Genomic DNA, 25782 nt, shown 5'->3' on the forward strand with positions numbered 1-25782 from the left:
TTGGAGAACGCATTTAGTCTGCTAATTACATTTCCAGTGGGAAATCATCTGACAGTTTCCTAGACCTATATGGTCAAATGTCTTCCCCCCGCCATCGTACCGGAGAATATTTAGAGGACCCACGAAATTTTATACGGAAAGTTAGTTTCCTCTAAAAGTCCAAACTTACCCAAAAATTTCAAAAAATAATAAATGAGCTTTGCATTAAAAGCTTATTTTCATAAATCAGATTCTATTTCTGGTCTTTCGACTTTGCTTCGTGTTTTCGGTAAAAGCTAATTTGAATTCGTAAATTATTCAAAATTAGCCGGTTTGTTTTCCCAAAAATTTTGGAAGAGTCATATTTTAGAAAAATTGTAACCTGTACTAGGTATCGGGAATACCATAAGTTTATAAGATAAGTTCCATAAGTATGACACTATCTATACTTCGTAACGATTTAATTTCGTCAATATTATACAATTTCAATATTAAGAAAATATTTTGGTTCAAATTTAGTTTGTTTTCGAGGAAGTTTCCTACTTCCTTTAATTTATAAGGAATACGCAATTAGTGCAAAAGGTTTCAAATTAATTTTCCCTTATTAATATTTAAATTCCGACTTCCACGATGAAAAAATAAATCTCAGCGTAATTCTAGACTTTTCATTAAAATTTGTCGTGTAATACGAAACAAAGTTTTGGGAAAATCTCATTAACACAGAAAAATTGGTTTTAATTTTCTTTTTCTTAAGGTGACTCTGTTGTATTCGTTTACAGAGTTCTTAAGAACAGAGGAAACTAACAGGGAAGATCTGGAAATGTCAGTGAATTTGGGGTTAGGGATATCATGGAAAATAAGTACGTTTTGAAAGCTTGACAAAGGAAAGATTGATTCTTGATTCTTGAGTCGAGCATATAGTTGAGGGCCATCCAAAGCGTTTTAGAAATCCAAGCGTGGTTTTCGAGGTTGGGCATAATTGAGTGCAGCCATCTCTCGGCAACTTAATCACGTGTAAATCAAAGTTTTTTTCCTAGAACCAGGTGGCACCTAAAGCTTATGCCTAACTAAAAACCCGAGCATTATGCGGGTAAATTTTATGTCCATGCATGGGAAGAGCCCTCTCGTGTCAGGGAGAAAAGATGTAGATATAGTAGCAAATGTAGGTGGGCTATGTGTAGCAATGAAAGTCTCCCAGTGTACCTTGCACACGCCCCTACCCTTCGGTAGGCGATTGTTAAGTGCTGCCGTGTAGCGCCAATGTTTTTGTATGAGAACTAGCTTCTATTTTGCCGTTCCGTAGATAGGGGTACAGACTTCAACGTTATAGGTATGGAGGTTTCGGTTTCATCCCTCTCTCCTTCAACCTCATTTTGGCCAAGAGTCAACCTTACCGCGACTCCTAGTGGCTGATTTGTCATAAACAAAAACTATTATAGCCTACTGTGATCTCAATCTCTACCAGTTAACCCGACTCTAATAGGAAAGGTGAAAGAAATCACAGTAGATCTTGACTCAATTATGTTCGTATTTTAGTACAAACACTTAAACGTACATGGCGCTGTGGTTTCTTTAATTTTGTCTCGCATGGCGATACTATAAAGGCCCAACGGTAGACGCGTAAAATAACATAGGGTTATGATAATACTTAAAAGCTCGCAGTTTCAGTTACAGTTAGGGTTAGATCAATACAACGTTTTATTTTTCATCCTAGCCAACTTATAATGGAACTAAATTTTATACTGTTCATCCGTGAGTAAAAAAACCCACCAAATAAAAAGGGATCTTTTCTATCCATTAGTGATGGAATGAGAGAAGTGAAAGAAAAAAAAACTTTTACAACCGCACCGCGAATCTACAGGCGAAAAGATAATTCGTGATAGAAGTGAAAGAGTTTCTGGAAAAAACAACCCACCATGGACGAAATAGTCCAAATGGACATTTCACTCTTCGATGTGAACTTTTTTTGAGGGAAACTCAGTTAAACCGGGATAGTTTTTGACCTGGTAACACTGGTTATTGCAACCAGAACTTATTTTTTTTAAACAACCAAGTATGGCCACCAACTTTGGCTGACTCAACTCCAGAATGAAACTTTCCTACTCAAACACCAACTAGAAAACTTACTTAACATCTCCACATCTAAATACTCCCTGATTAATATTATTATTATTAAAAATCATTATTTTTAAATTAAATATATCAAACTCAAGTACTAATCACCGTAAATTTTGATGATTTGTCCTTCAACAATTCCTCCAAGGACAGAGAGGCTTACAACGAAAGAATGAAGTACTTAAAAAGAAAAAAACAAATTTTGGTATCCGTTCCTTTTTTGGGATCCTAATGTTTTTAGCCCTAGTTTTTAGTGTATTTTTTTCTTCTCTCTTTAGCTTTCTCTTATCCAGCTCTCTGTGGTAGGGTAGCTAGTATCCAAATCCCATTCTTTCCGCATCGGACTCTAATGGAAAAGTTAAACGTCACTCATCTTTTTTTTAGCCACTTCTCTATCGGTTTTTAAAAGCTTTTTCCTTGCCAGCTCGATCTACCTCCAACGTTTGCTTAATATGAAAGGTAAAGGTGTGTTTTTAGCTAGTGGCCAATAGGGACTGTGGCTGTGATGAAGCTCACTTTTTAATAAGTTAGGTACTTAATCGAAAGTTTTGGACGTATCCAAGGTTGTCTTTTTACTTTAAGAGAGAATACAATGACCAAATAAGGGCTGATTTTTATACAGCGTGTTCCAAAATGGGTAGTTATAGGATCTAAGTACGGAAAATGACCGATTTTGCCACAGGGTCCCCTCTTAACAAGTTATGATGATTGTAGGTCAGACCACCTAACTTAGGACAGACAACTGAACAATAGGACAACCATTGTGGGGGGGGCAAAACGTCAAAGAAGTTATATTTTGGACTCAAAATTGATTGTCCACTATACTTCGACCCACCATCCTTTTTGGAATACCCTGTACAGAAAATTCGGACCGGGGAAAAAATAGGTGACCAACATAGGGAAGTGTTAATCTCTGTTAATCCTTCCTGAGAAGAATATAATTCGGAGTACAGGTTCGTAATGTTCACCTAAATGAATGTATCGCGTACGAAACAAAAAGGACCGGCTATCCCTATAAGATTACTATACCTTTTCTTAGCGATGGGCGCCTTTGGTTTTATTGTATTCATTACGTTAAACTTTGTTCGAATTGCGCTGGTGATTGCGAATAAAGGTTTGGACGATTTTGTTACGCGAAGAAAGTACAGACAGTGTCCGCTTGCCGTTCCGATATTTTCTCTAGGAAATCTTTGCAGATGGTATCGTTAGACCAAGGAATTACTAAAGTATCTTACAGATAGTAGATACTTTCTCTCGATTTTTCTTGCACGTTTCTTTCTTCTAAAACCTCTGGTTTCTTATCAAAACTTTCTAGACACTGATGCCTTACTTGGCTACTCTTTTTAACCAATAACAAATAGATACAAAAGTGAGCTTGACACTGGAGAGGTTATTGAAAATAAGCCTTTAATTTTAGTGTATTACGACAGGGATAGATTTAATTTTAGAAGTAGGAATGGAGAACAGAGTAATGTGGGCGCGCGTCATATTCCTGGACCCCCTTTCACGGGATGGAGGGGTATGAAAGAAGAGGCAGGGTCATAGCGACAGAGGTAAAAAGGAATTACGTATTTTTCGCCGTCCCCGTCAGCAACGTCATCAGAACGTAGTTTATGTGAGCCAATAAGATAATTTAAACTTTTCGTTACGTGTTGGAGGGAGGGGCTCTATACTGGGCTATGAGTCGGACTGAAGTAAATACTAAACCTTCTCCAGTCCTACTTCTAAAATTTATTCTATCCCTGATTACGAGTATGGTGTTTGTGACCTACACCAAACCAGCTTCTTTGGCTAGAGACCAATCAGTCATCACTCTATTTTAATAATATTTTAACTCTTAAAGACGAAAATATTTGAATGAATTGAGGCATTGACCGGGATTCGAGGGAATGCGTTAGAAATAATAATTTAATTTGATTCAACCAGATTAGATTTCGTATAGCGCGCGTACTGGTGCTTGAAAATGTTACCAAGGCTAGTATTCCACGGGGGTAGTAAATATTTGACTAGTTAAATCTAAATCCTTTAAAGTCATTAAACAAATAATTCAAAACAATTTATTTGCCTAAGGTTAAACACCCTGTATTTAGTTTCAAATTGTACCTAGCCTAGTATCCCTGTTTTTAAGTGTTTCATTCCCCATGACATATTTTGTTTGGTATATACCGCGACAGTTTGCTATCTGGATTAAGGCGCGTAGCCCATATATCTTTCGATTTGAGGGTCTACTTCTCGTTTTGGGTATATAAATCTACATGTAAACTTCGGGATATTACTTCCGCGTCGATTCAGACGAACTAGCGAGTGGGTAAGGGATTCCGGCAAAGGTAATAATATTTCCGTCGCTGCCTAGCTTCCTCTCCCACTTCCTCTCTTTCTCTCTCTCCAGGGTTTTCAAAGAGAAGCTCACGTTAATTCCGAAGCAATCTAGGTATATTTGCTTACACCAGGATGAGTTTTGCGCTGGAAGGGATTTGAAGATTGCGTTGGATGCAATGTGAGTGGGTTAGGCTTGTTACTTTCAAACTCGAATTAAACTACTAGTATTATAATACCAAGAAGTGCGTACCCAATTTAAATACTCTTGCTGTTATGTATAGCAATATTCTTGTAGATTACGAGACAAATGTTAGTTTGTAAAGCACTTAGTTTGGTTTTGTAGCGTCTTAGTCTCAAATGCATTATTTTACTTCCGTTTGTTTATAACGTATCTTTAGCTAAGTAGGTCAAGTCCTTATAACGTTTGCCTGTAAATTATTTTAAATGCATTTTCGTCCCTTTTCATAATTTAATTTCAAATTGAAGGAATATTAATAGAACTGCCATGCAGTTCATCTGGGGGAGAATTATCTCATTCGACCGGTCTAAAAACTTAATAAAGCGTTGGAGTATGCATTTTAAGTAATTAGGAACTTACAGACCTGTGCTAGTAGAGAAATTAAACTAGTAGGCCTACGAAATGCCTCTAAACTATATATATGAATTAAATTATATTTCGTTTAGTTCTTTAATTAATTATGTCTCTACTAGCTCCTGTTAATCCCTTAAACATTTTCCCGCTTAACACAAACGCGTTATTAAAATGTATGCAGACTGGTTTGCCGGAGAAGGTTTCTATCTTTGCTTTTGAATTAACCCGTTTGCACTTACCGACAACTTCAATGAATCCAACTTGACTTTTCATGGGGGAAGTGTTTATTTGGCACATGTACTCGCCCCTGTCTCTTTCCTGAACATCGCTGATGTGTAACCACCACGTTCTGTGAGCGTTATTCGTCACCTTGTAACGGCTGTTACGGGTTATGACCCGGTTATGGAGCGTCAGCAGTGTGTAACGATCCGTATGTATCCACGCTACCTGCGCGAAAGAAAGAAAAAACAAAGTCGAAATTTCATACGATATTCATACAACTGAACGCGTGAATATTATTATTCGTACTACAATCATGGATAAAGAATGCGCGTGAGGAAATTTGTTTTCACGCTACAGGATAGGCAACTCCCTATCTCGAACGACAGCTTATTCTGTATATACTCTGTTACAATATCGGTTGTCAGCACGCGCAAAGCTGTTTCTCTATGTAACGTAGCTTTGTACGTGCTGACAAGAGACAAAAACCTTTAGGATCTTCAGGATTTAAAATATCCGCGAATTTTTTAGCTCGAGTGCTCGGACCTCTAGGCCTTAGTTTCAAATACGTGTAGTAGCTGTAGGCATTTTCACACGTATTTGAAGCTAAAAAACTCGCGGATATTTTAAATCCTGAAGTTTTTGGTCTCTTGATAGCACGTACAAAGCTAGATTACATAGAGACCTAGCTTTGCGCGTCTTGACAACCGATGGTGTAATGAAGTATATACAGAATAAGCTGTCGTCCGAGATAGGGAGTTGACTATCCTGTAGAGTGAAAACAAATTTCCTCACGCGCATTCTTTATCCACGCTACAATCATGAGTGAGATTCATAATTATATTTAGTATATACAGGGTGTTACAAAAGGGTAATTATGGGGCCGAAGTGCGGTGGAACTTTTCTATGGGCAATCAATTTTTGAGTCGAAAATGTAACTTCAATGACATTATGCCACAAAGGACACCCTTCCTACGATTGGAGTGTTTTGGGGATGACCCCTTAATAAAATTAGTATTGTCTTACAGTTTGTGACCCAGCTACGTTCACTCTTGGTCATAGATGATAGAACCATCCCATTGCACTTAGGTCCCTATTTGTAACACTCTGTACTATTTATATCATCAGGGATAGATTTAATTTTAGAAGTAGGAGTGGAGAATGGTTTGCGTTTACTTCAGTCCGACTCATAGCCCAGTATAGAGCCCCGCCCTCCAACACGTAACGAAAAGTTTAAATTATCTTATTGGCTCACTTAAACTACGTTTTGATGACGTTGCCGACGGGGACGGCGAAAAATTGGTAATTCCTTTCTACCTCTGTCGCTATGACCCGCCTCTTCTTTCATACCCCTCCGTCCCTTGGAAGGGGGTCCGGGAATTTGACGCGCGCCCAGATTACTGTTTTCTCCATTCCTACTTTTAAAATTAAATCTATCCCTGATATCATAAATAATAATTATAATAAATACTACGGAAAATACAAACACATAAATAAAAAAAATATTTTGCAATTTTTGCAAAAAAAAAAAAAAAATATTTTATCGCTTAAGCCAATTTGAAAGTTGCATGGGTCGTAGATTCGTATATAAGATTATTTTTTTTTTTTCTGTACCAATTTCATCCCTGCAGTAAGGAGATGAAAAATGCATAAGAAATAATAAAAAAAATCCAATCTAGATCTCAGTATGGCGGCAGCGCTGTAATTTAAAATTCAAGGGGTTAAGATTGAATTGGAGATCACTCTATCCGCGATCCCCTTTTTCTTTTTACCCGTTGGCGATAGGTATACTTTATCGCGTCTCTTTTTCTCCTTTTTTTATTTTTTCTTCAAATGAAATAATCTTTTCTTTTTCATTTCGACTTCTTCTAGACCTAGGCGCGTAGAGAAATGATTTGATCCTCTTATTTTCGGAAACCGTTAGCTTATCAAATTAAATAAGCCTTGGAAAAATCTAATCTGTTATTTAGTTTTTTTTTCTTCGAAAGGTTAGAGAGCAGATTTTTAATCGATATCAAATTCGAAAAAATATAAATGAAAATTGCACTATGCGAAAGTTTTTTATTTATTTATTTTTTTATTTTGGAGGTTAATTATTTTTACAGACTTGCTTGACTCTAGGGTTTTTAAAGGGAGGGTGAAGAGGAAAATCAAGTGATTTTTTTTATCAATTCTTCTACTAATTATAAGACTATTCTGCATAGGGAAACATACAGGAAATATCTCAGAATGATTTTAAAATTCAAATTAGGTTCAGATTTAATGGATAATTTGAAATAAGGACCTCTGACCAATCGCGTAACACCCTGCCTTCCTGTTAACAAAATTCCAGTTGCACGCTCTATATCTCGCGCCACGATTTTCACATCGCGCGCAACTTTTATCAAATCTCGCGCTAAATTTCATTCGCCATGGAGCGTGCCACGAGAATTTTGTTAATAAGAAGGCAGGGCGTTACGCGATTGGTCAGAGGTCCTTATTTCAAATTATGTATACAATCTGAACCTAATTTGAGGAGTTCATAATAACCCCTGCTATAAGGAATTTTAAAATCATTCGGAAAGATTTCCTGGATGTTTCACTATGAAGAATGGTCTTATATTTAAAAGAGGTATCGATAAAAAAATCGCTTTATTTTCCACTTCACCCTCCCTATTAGGCATGGTTATGCAAGTCCGATGTGTAAAACAAGCAATTTAGTTTCCGAAATGGCGCGTAATGGACAGGTATACGGACTAAATACCCCCAAGACAAAAGACCCCCGGTCATAATCCCCCCATTTTTAAAAACGTACAAAATCCCCCCTCTCTCAAGACTAAATCCCCCGGTCATTTTCCCCCCATCCAAGTTAAGAGTACAAAATCCCCCCACTATCAAGACAAAATCCCCCCACTCTGTAGACAAAATCCCCCTACTCTCTTGTCAAAATCCCCCTACGCTCTAGACAAAATTCCCCGGTCATAATTCCCGGTTAGGTTATGTTAGGTTAGGTTAGGTTAGGTTTGGTTTGGTTTGGTTGGGTTGGGTTGGGTTGGGTTAGGTTAGGTTAGGTTCGTAATATTTTGGAAATATTGTAACAATGGTACGCCTTTTCCAAAATATTATTTTTTACATTTATTTTCTTCTGAAGAACACAGTTTGGGGGGAATTTGTCCCGGGGCTGGGGGAATTTGTCCCGGGGCTGGGGGGAATTTGTCCTGGGGCTGGGGGTATTTTGTCTTCGGCATCCATTCGGGGGGAAATTGTCCGGGGGATTTTGTCTCCTACCTGAGGGGATTATGTCCTTTTCTTCTCAAATGGGGGGATTATGTCCGGGGGATTATGTCCAGGGGGGATTATGTCCTACATTCTAATGGACACTACACGTTAGATGTTCCCGCGAAGCCTTGGTAACTACCTCTATTGGACGCCTGGTACCACCTGACTGATTCGTCCAATAGGTGTACTTCCCAGTGCTTAACGGAGAAGCCTACCACGCGCCATTACGGAACTACTTAATTGCGTGTACCTTCTTTTATATTGTAGATAGAAACATGGTTCCAATTGTTACATTCATTCATTCATTCATTTATTTATACGCTCTTTCGATTTAAAAAATAAAAAATTCTAGCTGGAAGTATCCCTTTAAACGTAATTGCTAAGCTTTATTTATTTGAGCATCAAAAATTTCATTTCAACTGATGATAATCTTGTTTCAGCGGCAATTCTAAAATATCCACAATAAGCATTTTGCCAATTGGATTTTAAATAAAAGGATTTTGGTGCAATGGTTTATCAATTCTTGCTACGTTGCCTTCTTTTACTTATTTTCGAGAGACTGCACAAAATATTTTACGACCGGGGATTACAGCTTAGAAATCTTTTTTTTTTCTTTATTTTTCGCCAAAATATCATTTAAGATTTCTGTTTGCCGAACTATTTTACTTTCTCTTTGATGTTTCGAAACCAAATCGTAACGTGAAAATCGGAAATCATTTAAACGTAAACTCAAAATAAACTTTCGGATACCAATTCAAAGAGAATTACTAAAACTTACAATCCAAATGTTTAAATATCTAAATTATTCCATCACGAAAGGTTCCGAAATTCAATTGAATATCAAGCGCGTGTAAGTAAAGAAAACGCAACCAAATCTGGTTCCTTTCTATAAGCTACAATTTGGCAGTTATATCAAGCTAACATTTTCAAAATTGCACAGGGAAATTTCCCTCTTGGTATTTTTAATTTCAAATTAGTTTGAGATTTCATAGATAATTTAAAATTTGCACCTCCGACCAATCATCTCACAGCCTGCCTTTTTATTAATAAAATACCCGCGGCACACTCCATGTAGAATGAAATTTAGATTTGATAAAATTGCCCTATCCCCCTGTGATAAAACCAGAAGTGAGATGAGACTAGAAGTACTGAGCTAACCAAATTCTTCACTCGGCGAAAGTGAATATTCTTGATAACACACCAACGGTTGGCCCTCTAGTGGCGGTTTCAGAATTTCCCCTCCAAAACGTGAGACGCTCGCGGTGGTAGACGGCCGAACTAGATTCAAGCATCCGCGTCCGTGTTTCGCCGCTTTAGGTTGAGGGGAAGGGGGTAAGAAATTTTTTTGGAACTCGACCAATTTTTTTCTTTCGAGTGTAGGCGCAATGAATGCGGCATAAAATCCTAAAATTTGTTCACTAATGCCAGGATCTATTACCAATGCTAGAGCCCTTCATTTCTAGTCTCATCTCACTTCTGATAAAACGTATCAAACATCGTCCTACTCTGTATCACATTCAGTTATTTCTATTCGCCATTGAGATAGTTCTAGATTAAATTTAACATCTGAACAAAGGGCATTGTAATTTACGAGCCTACTGTCCTTTCAAGTTTCACGCAATATCCAGTTCACTTTATTAAATGAACTTCGTTGTAAAACCCACTTTATTCAACATTTCTCTCAGCGGAAAACTATCTAGACTCAGCCGTTGAATAAATCCAGACGTAAATCTACTCTCTCTAGAATAGGATAAGCCTTGGCATTGCATTTAGAGAATGCTTTGTTACCAAGGCTTACTTCTGTTCCTAAATCTCGTGAAGATTGGAAGTATAGGGCTACAGATTTTGCTATTGCAAATTAAGAGTGAAATGAACTGAAAGCTTGCTCAGCTTGAACCGGATATGCTATCCGAGCGAGGCAAAGGGCTTACTACGCTGCTTAGAATTAATCTAATTGCTTTTTGAAAAGAGGCGAAAACGGATATCCAGGACCAGGAGAGAAAGCGTGAGCGAGAGGTAACCTTGGAGAACGCGCGACTGGATTCGCCAATGTTTAAGGGAAACTCAGTTTATTTCACCTAGAACCTGTACGAACAGATTAAGTAGACTTTTAAAATGAACGCAACGTTAAAGCATCCATAAGTAATATGATAATATAAGTATGATACGCGCTTTATTGCCAAATACTGTAAAGTCTGGTCTGTTGAGCACCTTCCCCCATCAAAGACGTAAATTAAGATATGGTTTCAAAACAAAAGGACTGTTGGTAAACTTTACGGTTTTTACACATATTGACTCGGCCTTACCAGAGGGGCCGCATTTACCAATGCTAATTTGACTGACTTATTGATGGTTTGTTACTTATGGTTGGTTAAACCATTAAAGTCGCGACCTGACAACACGGACATATTCTGACGTTAATCTTTTAAAAATCCTGTATAATTTTACAACGAAAATGGAGCTTGATAAGTTAAACAAGTCACTAGATGTTCCCATAGTCGAGGGGTAGAGGGCCCTCTTAGCTTACTAAAAGCTAGTTTTAGCTCCGCCCTCAACATTAACGAGAACTTCTATTTAGTTCTTGCAGGGATAGATTTAATTTTAGAAGTAGGAATGGAGAACCGAGTAATGTGGGCGCGTGTCAAAGTCCCGGACCCCCTTCCACGGCACGGAGGGGTATGAAAGAAGAGGCGGGTCATAGCGACAGAGGTAAAAAGAAATTACGTATTTTTCGCCGTCCCCGTTAACAACGTCATCAAAACGTAGTTTAAGTGAGCCAATAAGATAATTTAAACTTTTTGTTACGTGTTGGAGGGAGAAGCTCTATACTGGGCTATGAGTCGGACTGAAGTAAATACTAAACCTTCTCCATTCCTACTTCTAAAATTTATTCTATCCCTGGTACTTGCCTTTGTCTTGTAGAAAATTACCCAGCGTGTTATGGGCGCCACAAGAGCCGGCATTCGCTTTAACAGTGTACAAGTTTCCAAACGGCAAAAAAAAAAATGTTCTAAAGAAATTAAATTTAGCTTGAATATGGTCTTCACTCTCCTTAGCTCGAACTTTCTTTGGTGTTTTATTTAAAGGCGTCTTCCTGGAATTTCTTATCTGAATAAAGTAAAAACTAATACTTTCTCGTTTCTTAACACGTTTCTTACGCTCTTGGGAATAACGGTTTCTTATCAGCGTATACTAGACAACATTCATTAATCTTCGCCTCATTGGCTCTTGCGCTGTAATAAACTCTAACCTGATTTGTGATGGATTGTTCTTTTAGTTTTTGTGTTAATTTTGATGACATGATTATCGAGTTTATTTTTTGGCACGTACCAAAAACAAATTATAAGACCTTTTGAATCACGGTTTCTTATACAACCTTTCTTCCGTTTATTTATATTTGTCTTTGCTAAAAATACCTTGTAAAAATAGTATTAAAATGTTTTCGGATGTCGCGTTAATAAGTTTAATAATGCTTAATTAGTATTTTTTATCATAGTTAAATTAAACCAGGGATAGATTTAATTTTAGAAGTATGGGAATGAAGAACGGTTAATATTTACTTCAGTCCGACTCATAGCCCAGTATAGAGCCCCTCCCTCCAACACGTAACGAAAAGTTTAAATTATCTTATTGGCTCACTTAAACTATGTTTTTATGACGTTGCTGACGGGCACGGCGAAAAATACGTCATGCAATGCCTTTTTACCTCTGTCGCTATGACCCGCCTCTTCTTCATACCCCTCCGTCCCGTGGAAGGGGGTCCGGGACTTTGACGCGCGCCCAGATTACTCTGTTCTCCATTCCTACTTCTAAAATTAAATCTATCCCTGATTAACCTAAAAAGTTAATTAAGTTTTAATGTAAGAATTTCACCTTCTTATATACCCGTGCCCTTAAAACATATCTGATCCTTCAGACAGTTGATTTTCTAAGAAACAACTTATACTATTCGAAATATGTTTTAATTTAGTTTTCTTATGTCACGCAATCCCAATGATACATTGTATAAAGTCAACCCACTCCATTTTCCTCAAATTTGCCACGAACTATACTAAACCATCGTGTACATTTTGATATTTACAACAAAACTACAAAGAAAACGAGAAACATTTAAATTAAGTTCAAAATTTGTCCCCTGAACTACTAAGTTCTATTCTTTATTCGGACATTCTTTACTATAATACTAAAGGATTGGTCCCACTGGTATATCAGTCTGTCATACCCATAAACTAAGTAAGTACAAGCAGTACGTAGTTTTCGTCAAGTTGTTTCACGTAACGTTACGTTAACGAAGCTAGCGGGAGAACAAATTCTCAGACTCCACTTCCCCCTCGTAACCCCTGAACAGGGTGAACTCGTTTCGCGTATAATGAGAGTCCTGGACGAATTACGTTTCGCCTTAATTAACTTCAGCGACTTTAAAGAATAGACCTTCTTCTCTTGGCTCTCTCTCTCTCTGGCGTTAGTACTCACACCCCTATCATCCACTGTCTCTTTTACCAGCATGTACAAGGAGCGCCATACGTCGTCCTTCTCTTCCTCCCAAAACTTTTATTATCTCTTTAAAAGTTTGTTTAAAAGAATGAGGGGGCTTTCTATATCCCGCTTGCCTTTTCTCTCGAAAACACTACCGTCGTAAGCCTTTGCACGAACGATGCTAAAGTGCCAGGAGAGGAAAGGTCTACGAGAGGCTGACCACACCTTTGTTCAAAGGCATATTTTGATATTTACGAACAGAACGAACCAGCAAAGTTCTACGTTTGTTTTTAATTCTTTAGTAATTGTCTGCCTTTGAGGCATTCGGGGAATTAGAATGTTTTTGGTTCTTGTTTAACCATAACTTCAAGGAGAGTCCAAGGTGAACACTGAATATTAAAGAAATAGATTTAAAAACAAATAATAATTTAGAATGTGTGCTATGCACTGAGATGGTTGGTAAATGAAAGGCTTTAATTTAGTGTATTCACAGTATGCTGTTTATGACCTACAATAACCCATATTCAATTTTTAAAGCAAGTCTCGGCTGTGGTTTAGTTTAAATAAATGCCCTTATATGCTCCCATAATCGAGGGCCCTCTAAGCTTAGCAAAGGATAGTTTTAGCTCCGGCCTCATAGACTAGTTCTGATTGGTCCCTGCCTTTGGCAAGGTTAAATTTGAGTGTAGAAGATGGTCCAAAATGTTTGGGGTGCCACAGGAGCCGACATTTGCTTTAAACTCTTTCTCTCTACTAGCTTCTTTGGGTCTAGAGACCCATCAGTGACCACTCTACTTTAATATTACAAGTAAACTTGTTTTAATTTCTCTAAAAGACTAAAAAATATTTCGCCAATTCGGTTTGTTCATTTGAATGAATTGAGGCGTAATTGATCTGGAATTAAGGAAATAAGTTACAAGTTATATTTTATTTTGCTTCAAGGAGATTATAACAATAGATTAGATATCGTAGTAGCCCAACGAATGGTGGTCAACATATACTGGTTACATTGTAAAGAGAATGTGGTGAGCCTCTCGTTTGGAGAAAAGTGAGATTTGGACGAGCGGAAAACAGCACGTTTCATTGCCCTTCAATCGGCGGCTATTCGCACAATGGGAGTTCATAAATCTTAGCCTCGTCAAGACGTATATATATTCTCTCTCGCTTTCGCGGATGTGAAAATCTTAACCCCTTGTCCGTCCTCTTTCTCTCTCTCTTGGCATTCCTCTCGCGTGTATGGATTTTAGCGCGTGAGTACCGTTTCCAGTCGCTGCGTGCATGATCGGCCATTCTTTGCTTAGCGTGTCTGTCACCGCGCGATAAATTGCGCCAACCATAAATCGAAATTTTATTTTTTTTTATTTTATTTTAAGTTGTCTGCATTCCATTCCGTGACTACCAAAGTCTCGCATACCGCGTCATCGCTTGATGTTTATCATTTTTAAAAGTTGATTAATCAGTTCCCCATTAATTCCTATGGTTATTTTCCTCGGACAATTCTTTCGTAAGAATGTGATTACAAAGTTAGTTGATTCAAAAACGAGTAAGAAAATCAGTCAAGAAGCGATATCTAGTTTATTAGGGAGAAGGTATAAATTCGCCACATTTCCAGCTTTATCTCCAGTCCAAACGTAGGTCCGGAGTTAATCCCCGCCTCTAAATTACAACCAGCATCTCATGGTTCTTGAAACCTCACGTCAGCGCGACGCGAATGACGAAAATTACGTATTTTCCGACTGAGGAGAGTTGAAATAGCCCGGCCTCCTTTTACGTCCCCCCTTTTATTTTGAAAGGGGGACTAGGACTATGGCGCGCGAATACTGAGGCATCTTATACCTTCTCCCTAATAAACTAGATATCACTTTTTGATCAGTATTGTCTACTTGAAAGTCAAAGGTTTAACCTTCAAATTTTTTGTAAGTAGTTTAAGTGAATGGCGTTACGGTTTTTTTTTTAAATTACTTTAAAATATTTTCAAACAATTTAGCATCAAAGAAAAAACTGTATTAGTTTGTTTATAACTAATAAAAATCAGTAATAAACAAACATTCAATTGAAACAGTATTTTTCGCATGTCTTTTGTCGATACCTCTCATCAACCATAAAGCTATTTCTTCCAATGGAATTGCATTGGATAGCTATTGTAAATATCTAAAAATGTTAGTAGGACATTGATAGGACGGTGTGTTGACGCAAATACGTTAGATAGGGCTTCAAAGTTACCAGTCCACCACCAAATTTGGATGGTCCGTATTGTTTGAAGCCATATAAGAAAACAAGGTGGTAAAAACACATAAGAACTCCATAACCTTTTATTAAAAAACCGTTCATTATTTCGGAAAACTTCTTTTTCCAAAATGACAAACTTAACACAACACAGGAACATGGAAAACCTGAATTTCATATGAACTCTTTTTTTTCTCTGCCTTACTGGGCGTGTTATTTTTGAAATTCCACAGTATAATCGCGTTTGCGGCGTTATGCTTTTAAAACAGACGATATTGGGTAAATAAATTTATGTTGATATAAAAAAAATTTGAAAATGTGCCAACGCCATTTGGAAGTGAAGGGTATGGAAAAATAATTTTAAAAATGTTTGCATTGTGCTTTTAGGGGGTTAGGGGGGTAGGAAGAGAGTTTTGACGCGTTCTGGTGTCGTTTCGGGGTTTATATCTTAGTGAGATTTTTTTTGTCCTCCAGTTTCTAAAGTCTAGGAGTAAAGAAAAATTGTTCTGATACCATAAGGGGGTGTCTTGTAATACCAAATCAAAAGAATGAGTAAACAAACGATGAAATACTTTTCTTTTTCAGCCAAATTAGCTTAATTATGTTAATTACTTCCCCCTGCGCCTACCTTTTAAACAGTGTACTTTGAAACAAGTTAATTAAATTATTGAAAGTGACCTTGATATACCAGAAAAAAAGATCATTTACGTTTCCCAGCCCGCCTAGTTTTAAACATCGACCTCTAAATAACCTTGTAGTACTAAAATAATTATGTTAATAATACTAAGCCCAATTTTCCCATACCCTATATAGGAACTGTTTATAAAACACATGACTTAACCAACTTGACATAAATTTTGAAGATATATTTAAAACTATCAAAACCTGGTGATATCGTGGAAATTAGCATAATTGACATCTAACGCTTATAGTTATAGGGAACAACGCCTCCTTACGGGCGGTCGCGGTAAAGATTGTCTATTATCCTCATAGCATTACCCGTCACTATATTTTGTGTATGTTGGGATCTCGAGCTCGGAGCTGATGTTTATGGAAAAATTCTCGCGCGTCGAGGAAAAGAATCTCGCGCCAACTCTCTTAGTTTATGGCTTGTCTTAACCGTCTGCTCTGAAAAGGCGGTATTTCTAGAACGCCTTTTGTTAGCCCCTAAACCTAAGAAGCTCCAGCCAAATACAGGGTGTTTCTGATAAGTCTGCCATAAATTAATGGGTTTGTGTTCTTTGGGTTAAATTGAGCGGAAAGTGCATCAAAAAACATGGGGGCCTACAAGGTGGAGATGGGCTCCCAAACAGTGATTGGTCCCAACAAGGAAGTGAGACGTGATATCTTCAATCAAATCCTTTACCTAGCAATTAAAGTGTACCATTGAATGGATATTAGTGTGCGTTTAAACAAGAATTGATATCTAGTTTATTAGGGAGACGGTATAAATTCGCCACATATCCAGTTTTATCTTCAGTCCAAACTTGGTTCCGGAGTTAATCCCCGCCTCTAAATTACAACCAGCATCTCATTGGTTCTTGAAAACTCACGTCAGCGCGACGCGACTGAAGAAAATGACGTATTTTCCGACAGAGGAGAGGCGAAATAGCCCGGCCTCCTTTTACGTCACCCCTTGTATTTTGAAAGGGGACTAGGACTATGGCGCGCGAATACTTAGCCATCTTATACCTTCTCCCTAATAAACTAGGTATCACTTCTTGGATTGAACCGAAGAATACACCCTTTAATTTATGGAAGAATTATCAGAAACACCCTGTATAAGAAGCAAGAAAAGGAAAATCAATTTATATATACCAACACAAAAGACATTAGGAATACGATGGCGTTAGGGTATTTTTTCTCAAATTTTTTTTGTGTGGGGCCTTTATTCCAAATATACGCTTCATAAAGTCTAATAGCTCTAATGGCTATTGGAGAAGGTACGGTGTATAGGAATAATGCTATTTTATACAGTGGAGAAAAGATTTGTCACGGCACCGTAATGGAGAAGGTCTTTTTCTGAGGTTTTTTGAGATCTGTACTTGTTTTTTTTTATTATTTATTTGAGTAAATTGCACGCATGTTAAGATGGAATATAAATTGCTCGCGTATCTTTATACATTACGTAATGGTTTTCGTACTGCACGCCTAAGTTTTGGACGTGGTTAATAACGAGAGGAGTAGTTCAGGATATTGTTACAAAAGGCTTCAGGGTGTAGAAGAAATTTGTCTTTGGTTCCATCGGTTTCTAACAACCAAAGCTCAAGGGAATTAATGATCGACGAAAGTCTAACTTTCAGGCGTCAGAACTGTGGTAATATCTACGCAAATAAAAAATACTTTGAGGGGTGTTATGGATAAAATTGTCCTGTATTTAATGGTACCAAGTACTTGGTTCTATATCAATCATAGCTTGAGTAATTAAGAAAATTCTTTTTTGGGAACCACTTGACACTTGAGTCAATAAAACAAAGATTGTGAAATTCGCATGCTTCTATAGTTTTTCTTATGAAATCTTGTTAGCCTTATAAATACTTTGAATATTCATCTATATCTATATAAATCGAAGTCCCGACTGACTGATAATCAACGCCAAGCCCAAACCACTTGCCCTAGAAGGCTGAAAATTTGCTGGAACGTTACAAATAAGTATTAGGCGCGTGCTAAGAAAGTGTTTTCCAATCCGCCGCCATCTTAATAAATGGCGCCCAGAAATGTAAAAAATCTTCTCAATGCAACAAAATCCGCGCGTTTGAACCGATTTCGCAAATATTTAGTACAGTGGTTTCCTTTAACCTATAGACGGGCTGAAAGGTCTTTTGGGTTCGATTTGTTGCCATCTTTTTAAATGGCGGCTAGAAATTTAAAAACTGTTCTTTATGGAATAATGTCCGCGTGAAAAGTAATAAAAAATGTCCAGGCGGGCTGACGGGCAACGCCGAGTGCCTTCGCTCCTAGGGTGGTACAAGAATCTTAGTCATCAGTAAAATCTACCCATTCTTTATATCATTTTGATGGAAGTTCTTATTACACGCGAGCGACGCCGCGGGTAAAACCTAGTCTATACAATACTTAGACAATTCTGTGTTTCTTTAATAAAAATATAACCCACCGTTTTAGAAAATTAAGAGATTTTGTAGAAGAAGTATTTCAGGAATAGAATATTTATTTCCATACCAGAATAAAATAAAAAAAAAATTTTTCCGAGGGTTTTTCTGAATCCGAAAAATGTAGATTTTCCGGGGTGTTTTTTCCACCCAACTTCGTTCGGAACGCACCAGCACGACGGTTAGATTCTTGGGCGCGCGACGCTCTCGCTTCTTCCGAGAGAGCATCCTCTTTTTAGCCAAATGATATTTATTTTGCATCTTGTTTGTGTATGGAAAGCGGGATTTACTCGGGAATGCCTGACGGCGATATTGAATGTGAAAGGAAAAACGGGGCAGAACGACCAAGGAGAAATAGCAAAAAAAAAACTTTATATATATATATATATACATATGTATATATCTATTCTAGGTTCGAAGATAGCACCACCACTCTAGATAGAAATGTTTCTACAAATCGGCTTCGTTTCTCCATCCCTTCACCCATCCAAGAAAAAAAAATATTGGAGGGGAAAACAAGTTGGATGAAGTGAACATATAAGGTGTTAGCCAGTTAGAACTGAGTTTTTATAATTTCAATTTTCAGCTAGGTTTTAAACTTCGTTTTTCATTGATTTTCATTTTTACCTAGTTATTTTCAGGCTAAAAGATAGTTGTCAATTGTTAAGAGGGATATTTGTTAAGAATATTAACACTTAATAGGGAAAATAATTGTTTTAAAACAAATTTATTGTAATAAGTGCAACTCTGCTTCAAAAACACTTCAGCATTGATTCCAATTTAAATAACATACCAAAATGAAACTTTCCACACTAAAATAAAATTCTCTAACTTGGTTAAAATGCTTAATATTCCCTGACTTTCGAGATTCATTTTTAAACTAACCGTTACTAATTTTATCTAACCTTAATTAATCTAATCCACACATCAGGAAAGAAATTATGATAATATCAACTGTTTGCGACATCCGCGAAACCTAACCATTATAATAGGGTAACCAAACTTGCGATCCTCAAAAAAATATAATTTTTTTTTTCAACTTTCTCGTTTTCTTGCATTTTTTCTTGCGGACCTATCTCTTGCCTTAAACGGGTATGCAGATTTTTACCCTGAAAGAGGATTTAAATCGCGTAAGAATTTGGAACCGTTGAGAATGAAGCGAACGAAACCATGCTATGGGGGTATTTCATCGAGCGAGACGAAATCTTTGTGAAAATATTTGATATCTAGCGAGAACCGCGATCAAAAAAAGATTTCATTCGGTGATATTCAAAGTTCATGGCCTTTAAGCAAGAAAACCAGCTCGTTTCCTTTCTAGATCTTTTGATATTTTGCCCTTAAGAAAAATAAATACTGCGCATTGAATATTTAATTCAGCTACTTGACGTTTGCGTCTCGTTTTTAATGCGCCTGACTTATTTTTCATTTAACTTTTAAATCAAGAATATGTTATGAATTCTATGATCTAATATTTAAAAGCGCGCCATCTTTCTCGCAACAGTATTCACTTGGTCACGTGAAATTTCTCTTTAAATTTTCAAAAGACGCGAAATTTAAAAATTTAAATACAAAGGCAGGTGGCATTTCGAATTATTTTTTTAAACGTGCCAACTTCCAGGGGTAAAACTACTAATGTATTTCCTATGGGCCCCTGTAAAAGTGCAACCCGCAATACACCGGTGTACAATATTTTCATAAAATTCATATCTTCCTTTATACTAATCCGATTTAGACGTTTTTGGGATCAAATTAAAGCCCAAGTTACGCTCTTTATATAAATACCGAATACGTGACATTATTAAACCGCACGGAACTAAAAAATTAAAAAAAGGCTTACCGAATTTTTGAAAATTAATTTTTATAACAGAAACCGTTGTATTACATACCAAGGACTTTTCTACTAGTCTATATATTTCAAACTAGCGACTAAAAACAATTCTAAACGGGGGGGGTGACGGAATTGATTCGGACAATTAAACTTTCAAACCGTAAAAACGTCTTTCTTTTGCGGCGTCTTTCAAGACACCATACGTATGCATATTCTCTTTTTAATAAAGTTCAAGAAGGGGTCTCTCACATACTTAAACTCGCGACGTACCGACGTTTTCAATGTGTCTAGACTACGGTAACCTCGTAGATCTTTGTGTCGTTTTTACTAACACTTGGCAAAATCTGTCCAGCCAAAAAAGAACGTTTTCTTTTTTATTTTTCTAACTTTCTAGGGAGAGAATTCTCGTGAAAATTGGCTCGTGCGGGCTATATAGACTAAAAGAGGGTGTCTCATTAAACCTAAAAGCTTTTTAAGAGTCCCGTATTAGGACCCCTTGCTGTTGAAAATGCCTTACTTGAAAACCTTTACGTTTTTCGTTACTTTCTTCTGACGCAGGGAGTTAGTGTACAAGGGAGTTGGGCTACTTAAATATAGAAAACTATTTACTGCCCTCTAGCGAGATACTGATAAACTTCTCGAAGAAAAATATACAATTTCTAACGCAGATCAATGAAACGAATTGGCTAAATATTGAATACCATTTAGAGTAATTAAAAACAGAGAAGTTAATATATGTTAATTGAGTGATCACTGATTGGTCTCCAGCCAAAAAAGCTAGTAGTGGGAAAGAGATGAAGACTTGGATCTGGGTTGGATAGGTTGAAAAGCATGCTGGGAATAAATTTTAATTAACCACTCCATTTCTTAGCTGAATTTCTAAATATTATTTCTATTTGCCTTTTTGTGGAAAATTCTACTCCTCTTACTTGTTTAGTCCCTGCTAATGGATGGAAGTAGAAGCGAACCCTCTAATTTCGTCTTTTTATTACGATCTATAAAATGTAGGGCGTAAATACAGCGAAAACAGTCTGCTGTTACACCCCTCTACCCTTTATAACCCCGCAAGAGACCTTGTTGGATTTTTCGGTTTTCTTATGTTGACCATAAGGCAGGACAACGTTGTTATGATTTAGTTTATTGTTTAAAAAAAACAAAAAGTCTATGCTATAAAAAATGTTTGGTGACGAAAATAGCCAAATGGGTTTATACGATGTTTTAATTCATTGATCTGGAAGGAAATGCCTTGAAAACTATATTTTAATTTGCATTTAAGAAATTATAATAATAGATTAGATTTGGTTTGGTAACATTTTCTGTTTGCCCTTGAGTTCTCGCGTATGACTATTCATTGGCAAGTTTCATACCACTGAGGGTTTCAATAGGTCTTCCAATCTTGTTTATTCATGTTCTAAAACGAGTTTTGGGAGTTTCGTCTCTTGCCTTTAGAAATGACTCGTGAAATGTATACCGTCAAATTATTTCGCTGGAATAGCTTCGGTTAGTTTCCTACGTAGTCTTTTCCAAATAGGCCATTGTCTTAATCTGTGAAATATATATCTCAAAAATTGAGCGGTGTAAACCTAAATCAAAACCAATATTTTCTTAAAAGTTTTGCACTAAAAATGTTTCGGAAAAAGCTGAATCATTAAAAGTTACTTTCAAAAAATAATTTATTTTCTAGAAAGTGACCTTGATATACCAGAAAAATACATTTTTAAAATTAGAATGACCTTGAATATCTCGAGCTTCTCGTGGTTATAAACCTTTTATAATTTATAAACCTCAGATAATTAATTTTAAATTGAATAAATCAGAAGATATCAATATTGATTTCTGTAGAGAACTCTTAACCTTAGAAATATTCAAATAACAAACAAATAAAGGCAAGGGATTATGGGTAATAGCCGATTTATATTAGGGACTCCGGGCGATAAATTCTGCTCCCATTTGGAGAGAACAAAAGGATTCAGGAAGGTTGAAGGATATAACCGCCGCGTTTCCTTTAAAGGGTTAACACCACGCGAGTTTTAGGTCGTAGGTTGTTATATAGACCAATACGAATATTACATGCAGGGAAACAAACTTCCAGGGTCACGCCTCTATAGTGGATAATTTCAGGAGACACCGCTAGAGGCATGACCGAGTTGGCTAGCCTCTCAGATGCAGTGAGCTTGGGCTGCCTCTAGTGTTGTCTTGTGGCGACAGTGAAATTATCCAGTATGTAGGCGTGCTACTGGAAGTTTGTTTCTCAGTAGGTAATATTCGTATTGGTCTATTCTCAGACACGGAGCTTTTTAGCGCCTGAGCTGTATGTCTCTTTGTATCATGAGAGTGCGCAAAGACGGCAATGTATCAACGCGAGGCTTTTAGGAGGGTTGTTGTATTTATAAGGTCATTTAACCAAATTTTTGTCGAGAAGCTCTAACCCTTTAAAATCACCAGTTCCTTATTGGGCTCGTTTATGAATGCGAGTCGTTTCGCGCTCCAATAGTTCAGTTAGCGATAGAAAAGAATAGGGGAAGCCTAGGTAGGTAAGTCGGAAAGGAAACGGGTTGGATGGTACGAATCGGAGTTTGAGATGGCTCAATCGTTCGAAATATTGAAACTAAGCCTTGGCGTCCTCGCCCCCGTACCATTATTTTCCCCTAATCATTCCCGATTGCGGGAGGCTCCGATTTCACGCTCGAATTCATTTATTAGCGAAAATTATTTTCATTGAAGCAGCTAGGCCACTCTAGCAAATATCATTCTTCTTGTTTTGCCCTTACCTTACCTTACCTCTTTTCTAGTTTTCCTCCATTCTCCTCTTTTGCCATGCACGATACAAAATCTCAATTTTCCAATTCTAGCGAAAAATTTTGATCTATTTAAAGTCAATATTCATTTTAAGTATGTACGATTGTTTTTGGAATGATTTATCTTAACTAAAGAATCGTTATATATTTTTAATTAACAAGGAATTGGCAATAGATTCTTTAAGCCTTGGCTTCAATATTTTTAAATTTGGGGTGGTTTAAAATTTGTGTCTCTAGAGATTATATTGCTAAGCCTAATTTAAAAATTTTAAATTTGGAACGCTTTACGAGGGTTTGTCAAAGCTCAGATTTAACTTTGAATGTGCAAATATCTTAGCTTTAATATAGTTGACTCGCTCAAAACTACGGTAAAGGTATCAAATTATATTAAATTCAAATTGTAGCAAAATAGCTTGTAACTTTAGTAAGTCAAACTGGGGAAAAATATCAAGTTACAATTAATTTCCTCGCAATTTTTCGTTTTAGGAAAGGAGGAAATTTTAGAACTGATGCATATATGCTAGAATTCTCCGTTTTGAATTTTCGTCAACAACAATGTAAGTGTTTTTCATACTAAGCCTAACCTAGCCTATCGAAAACTTAACCCTAACGTAAACGTAAACATAAACCTAACCCTAACGTAAACATAAACCTAACCCTAACGTAAACATAAACCTAACCCTAACGTAAACATAAACCTAACCCTAACGTAAACATAAACCTAACCCTAACGTAAACATAAACCTAACCCTAACGTAAACATAAACCTAACCCTAACGTAAACATAAACCTAACCCTAACGTAAACATAAACCTAACCCTAACGTAAACATAAACCTAACCCTAACGTAAACATAAACCTAACCCTAACGTAAACATAAACCTAACCCTAACGTAAACATATGCCTAACCCTAACGTAAACATATGCCTAACCCTAACGTAAACATAAACCTAACCCTAACGTAAACATAAACCTAACCCTAACGTAACATACAACTAGCCCCAACCTAAACCTAACCATAACAAAATCATGAACATAAACGTAACCTAACCTAACATTAACCTTTGCTGAACTATCAAACTATAAACCTAACACTAACCTTACCTTAACTACCAAATTATAAATTCAATGGATGGTTGGGTTGCCGTCTTCTTCCCATTCTGAGCACTAAAATTTTGACTAAGTTGCGTGTGGGCTTAACTCGGTGGAAGAAATAGTGGGAGAAGAGACAAATGAAGAGAAGAATGGTCGGCTCGGGGTAAGGGAGGGAGAGGGGGGAAGTATAAATGAGGTTAAAATTAATTGTTTTCCTTTGGTGGCGGCAAACGTCTCAGGAAATATAAATCAATGTCTGCCTTCCTTCCTTCTGTTTCGGGGCCGCGAGCCGAAGGCAATATTTTTAAAATATGTATTTTCTGGTGGAATTGGAAGTGGGGGGTGAGACTGTACGTATTCTTGTAATTCCTTTGCCTTCTAATTAATAGAATTTTAACTCCACCGCGTTCGAGTCGAAAATACGCCGTTTTGAGGCGAAATTTTAAAGATGTTTACTGCGGGATTCGCATCATTCATTTTGTCGCCTGAAATTTTGCCAGGGGGAAATTCAATTTTACATAAAGATCGCTTTCGCAGCGGTGACAACTGTACGTGTGTATTAATTACCAGAAGTAGATTATATAGAGTAATTAGTAGGTTGTTTTACAAAGATATAAAGGTGCGTTCAGTTGCATATAGCGAAGAAACGGCTTATATACACATACTTTTATTGTTTTGAGGGAGGGTGGTAACAACTAAAACAGGTTTGTAATTTTGAATCTCCAAATCTTAGGTAGATTTTAAACGTTTAAAGAGGTGAAGTGGCGTATAGCGGTTAACGCTTTCACCTCGCAGCAAGGTGATGTTTTTGTGGGAGGTTTGGGGGGGGCGGTAGTACAGATTTCAGAAGTGTAGAGCTATCTCAGTTGTGACGTCAGTGTCTATGTAAAACGTCACGGGCTTAGCTTTGGCTGTGGGCGGCCATGTTTGCTACCGCTTTGGTTCTATGGGCAAATAGCATGGGTGACGTCACACTAAGGCTTCTGTGATAGCTCTATTAACCGAAAATTTTAAATGGAACCTAAGTCGACTAAATTAATAGCAGACGAACACTTCCGGAAAAATTGCATCATACCCAGTTTCTGAAAAGAACAGAACGTATTTTCAAAAGTTTTAGTAATCCCCTATGATCAATGGAAATTAAATAATTTGTATTTAAAAAAAAAAAAACAATTAAGAGCTTTCAGCTTGAATGTGGTCTTTACGACGACTACCCCTAAAATGTAGATATAAATTTACCGCGATGCAATCTCCCATTCACGAGAGTGTATGCAGCCGTCTGACGCTCGTTCGTATCTTCTTTAATGAAAATAATGATAATGCATTTTACTACTGGGAGTTTGGGAGCGATATACTCGTGAAGCAACGATCGCAGGCTGCCAGCCAGCTATGCCGCGTTGTTAAGAGGCTTGCAAACGACTTTAACGACTTTGTCGGAACTGATGTCGAGGGAAATTGGAATAACGAAGTCGGCAGTGGCAGTTAATTATTCTGAAGAATTTATGAAAAGACTAAAATGATGCGCAACACGTATACCCGCATGCTATATCATTTCCAGAAACGTAAACCATAAATATTAACGGGACATCTTCTCGTGTATCTTTGTGACAACATACCAATCATGAATCTTAAGCACTATAGGTGGGGAGCTTTGACCATACAAAAGCATATTACAGGTTGTTAAAAAAAGGGTAATTATGGGATCCAAGTACAGGGGGTTATACAAGCGATTTTGAGTCGGAAATGTAACTTCTGACGCACATTCC

The 25782-nt window shown here is 37.1% G+C and overlaps 1 protein-coding gene across 3 annotated transcripts in view; it reads right to left on the minus strand.

Annotated features, from left to right (window-relative positions):
* Positions 1 to 25782, minus strand: part of LOC149625180 (lachesin-like) — a 164973-nt gene that overhangs the window by 21462 nt on the left and 117729 nt on the right. For all 3 annotated transcript variants that reach the window (XM_089851953.1, XM_089851951.1, XM_089851952.1), the window contains exon 3: positions 5245 to 5452. In XM_089851953.1, coding sequence (XP_089708079.1) covers positions 5245 to 5452 — 208 coding nt within the window. The remainder of the gene's footprint in view (positions 1 to 5244; positions 5453 to 25782) is intronic.

This window comes from Phalangium opilio, unplaced genomic scaffold (genome assembly GCF_054372755.1).
Source record: "Phalangium opilio isolate 3A_F unplaced genomic scaffold, DU_Popi_V2 ptg000105l_1, whole genome shotgun sequence".
In the NCBI taxonomy this organism is placed as follows: domain Eukaryota; kingdom Metazoa; phylum Arthropoda; class Arachnida; order Opiliones; family Phalangiidae; genus Phalangium; species Phalangium opilio.